The sequence below is a fragment of the Perkinsus marinus genome (genome assembly GCF_000006405.1).
Source record: "Perkinsus marinus ATCC 50983 genomic scaffold scf_1104296964164, whole genome shotgun sequence".
Taxonomy (NCBI): domain Eukaryota; phylum Perkinsozoa; order Perkinsida; family Perkinsidae; genus Perkinsus; species Perkinsus marinus.
In genome coordinates, this window is record NW_003204784.1 from 62,878 (window position 1) to 65,278 (window position 2,401).

Here is a 2,401-nt window from a genome sequence, read left to right on the forward strand (position 1 = left end):
ATGGTGCACACAGAGTGACTCAGCTACAGAGACATAATGCTCAACTACTGCCTGATTACAGCATATAACAACCGGTGTCTCCTGTCGTTCCCTTGTGTCAACACGATTCGACATTAGCTGGAGAGATGCGACCCAAACGTACACTAAGACCTTGAGCCAAGATGGCTACGGACTTAAGAGTTAGTAACGCTCAATGCTCATGATCAATAGTACGGAATGTATCCTGTCCTCACATTCTTGTACGCAAACACAAGGAGAATGTCTCTACGCATGAACAAGGTGACGCTCTCTGCCGCACAGACTGGTTGAGCATCAATTTCACTCCACGCTGCAAACTGCTTCCGGGATTCTTGGCAGCTTCTCGTGTAGTCGTTCTATCAACCCTGTCCTCCATGTGGGCTTCTGCAAGGCTCCTGTGTCTGTACGTTCTCAGTGCAACTGCTGATGTAGACCCTTATACGGGCCATCCGTTGCAGTTCTACAAGGAAGTGCTATATCCTTGGAATATCAAAGAAGAGCCCGACGGCTGCAACGAATCGATTCCATATGTCAATTATACTTGGGATTACTATTTCGACTACCTCGTTAGCTCTGGTGCGACTAACTTACAGTTGGGTGGATATTCACTCAACGCAAAGAGCGAAATCAAGTTGGACCCTCCCTTCTACGATCCTTGGAACAAAACTGGTTTCAAAGCTCTGAGGAAACGAGTGGATGCGGCCGGCGGAGTGATAATGGCCGAGTTGGGTATATATCTCAACAAAACTTTCGACAAGGCTTCCTTCATGGAGAGTGCCAAAGAGTTCGTGAAGGAATATCCTGTTGACGGTTTCATTGTGGGCGATCTCCCATCGGATTTCAGTGAATACCCACTGCTGAAGGAACTTGTCGCGGCTATTAAAGAACTCAACCTACGGGTGTCTTTATGGTGAGTCAACAAATACCTCGGAGCACGGGAATCATGTTGTGAATCACAACAGGATCCCCACAACAGGAGCTAGTGATCACAACTTGTGATCACTAGCTCCAACAGTTGCTTCGTCATGTTAGGTTCTCAACGCTCCACTGGCAGGAACTCAAACGAACCGGCCTAGGGAAGATCGTCGATAGTGCCAGTGTTATACCGTGGCCAAGTTTCCAGAAAGAGTCCATAGAAACCTTCAATACGGATCGTTTCGCTCAAGATATGATCAAAGATGTCGTCGAAGCTGGTGTAGATCTCAATAAGCTGATCCTCACTGTAAGTATAGTACACTAAGTGTACGCGACTCCTACAATCTTTAGTACCTTGCTGCTTTTCTGCGATAGAGAGTTTTCTTTGGAGTCACCTTCTGCATTGATGGCGCGTTCGCTGAGACAGTCTGTCTCAGACAGATTTCATACATACTGTGTGGCATGAAATCCAACGTTGCTTTTCAGATACCACTACTCGCTAGGGCGACCTACTCTAGCTCGGACAGGGGATACTCGAGTGCAATCTACGAACTTGGTGCGGACCCCAGGGGAAACGGATCGGTCGTCTTCTCGGATGGGAGCGGCTGTTATTTCTTCTCACAAACTCGTGCAATCGAGAAGGTTGCCCTGGCCAAGAAGTACGGACTGCACGGCATTGGACTACAAGCCGGCGACTCTATAGCGCTGGACGATCTGTACCCTTGGGACGCAGACTCCCTGTTTCACGGCATTGCTTCAACTCGCGGACGATCCCTAACCGAATAATACTCAGCTATTTTTCTGAGGGATGCCTCTCAAGCTGGGCCCTTATCACATTTCACTTCAATGCCCAGTGGCATCACTTATTACTTATTCATCATTTATTACGGAAGAAAGTTTCACTTCTGGGGGATGTTAAGTTGGAGAGTAAGTCTTTACCAATCGTTTGTATACAGGCTACTGAAGAGTACCAGAAATCTTCTTCGGGTTAGAGGTTCGAAATCCTCTTCGAATTGTAGGTGGAGCCCCAGGCTCCACGATCACTTAAAATGGCTCAGTTCCTCCCAAGTGTGGCGATTTGACAAGTTCACTTGTCCCCGTTAGGTCACGAGTCCCAATAATGGCACTGTTGGAGGACTTGAGCCGTCAAGTGAGCATCATCGAAACGAAGAGGGCTCCGGTAATGTTCATATTCTCTTCGTACTTTTCAGCGTATCGTAGTTGATTGCAGGCCGATGAGGAGATGACAGCTGCTATTGCTTCTCTCGATTTACTGCTCAAAAAACAAGCCAAGATTGAAACGACAATGCGTACCACAGCGGAAGAGATCGACGCCGACAGCGTCAAGCTGCACACCAGCAAACTTTGACGTCGAAATGAGAGTGGATGGGCATCGATTCTTCAGCGCGTGCAAAAATCATCGCGTATGTCACAAAATATGGGGTGCTTTACAGATAATGGTTTCGCC

At 47.7% G+C, this 2,401-nt stretch overlaps 1 protein-coding gene across 1 annotated transcript; it reads left to right on the forward strand.

Moving 5' to 3' along the window:
• Positions 1-392: 392 nt before the first annotated feature.
• Pmar_PMAR022218 (hypothetical protein) lies at positions 393-2,302 on the forward strand (the record flags this gene model as incomplete). The annotated part of the gene is made up of 5 exons (XM_002770930.1): positions 393-928; positions 1,051-1,240; positions 1,420-1,592; positions 2,038-2,113; positions 2,165-2,302. The coding sequence occupies 5 exons, from the start codon at positions 393-395 to the stop codon at positions 2,300-2,302; spliced, it is 1,113 nt and encodes a 370-aa protein (XP_002770976.1).
• Positions 2,303-2,401: the final 99 nt, after the last annotated feature.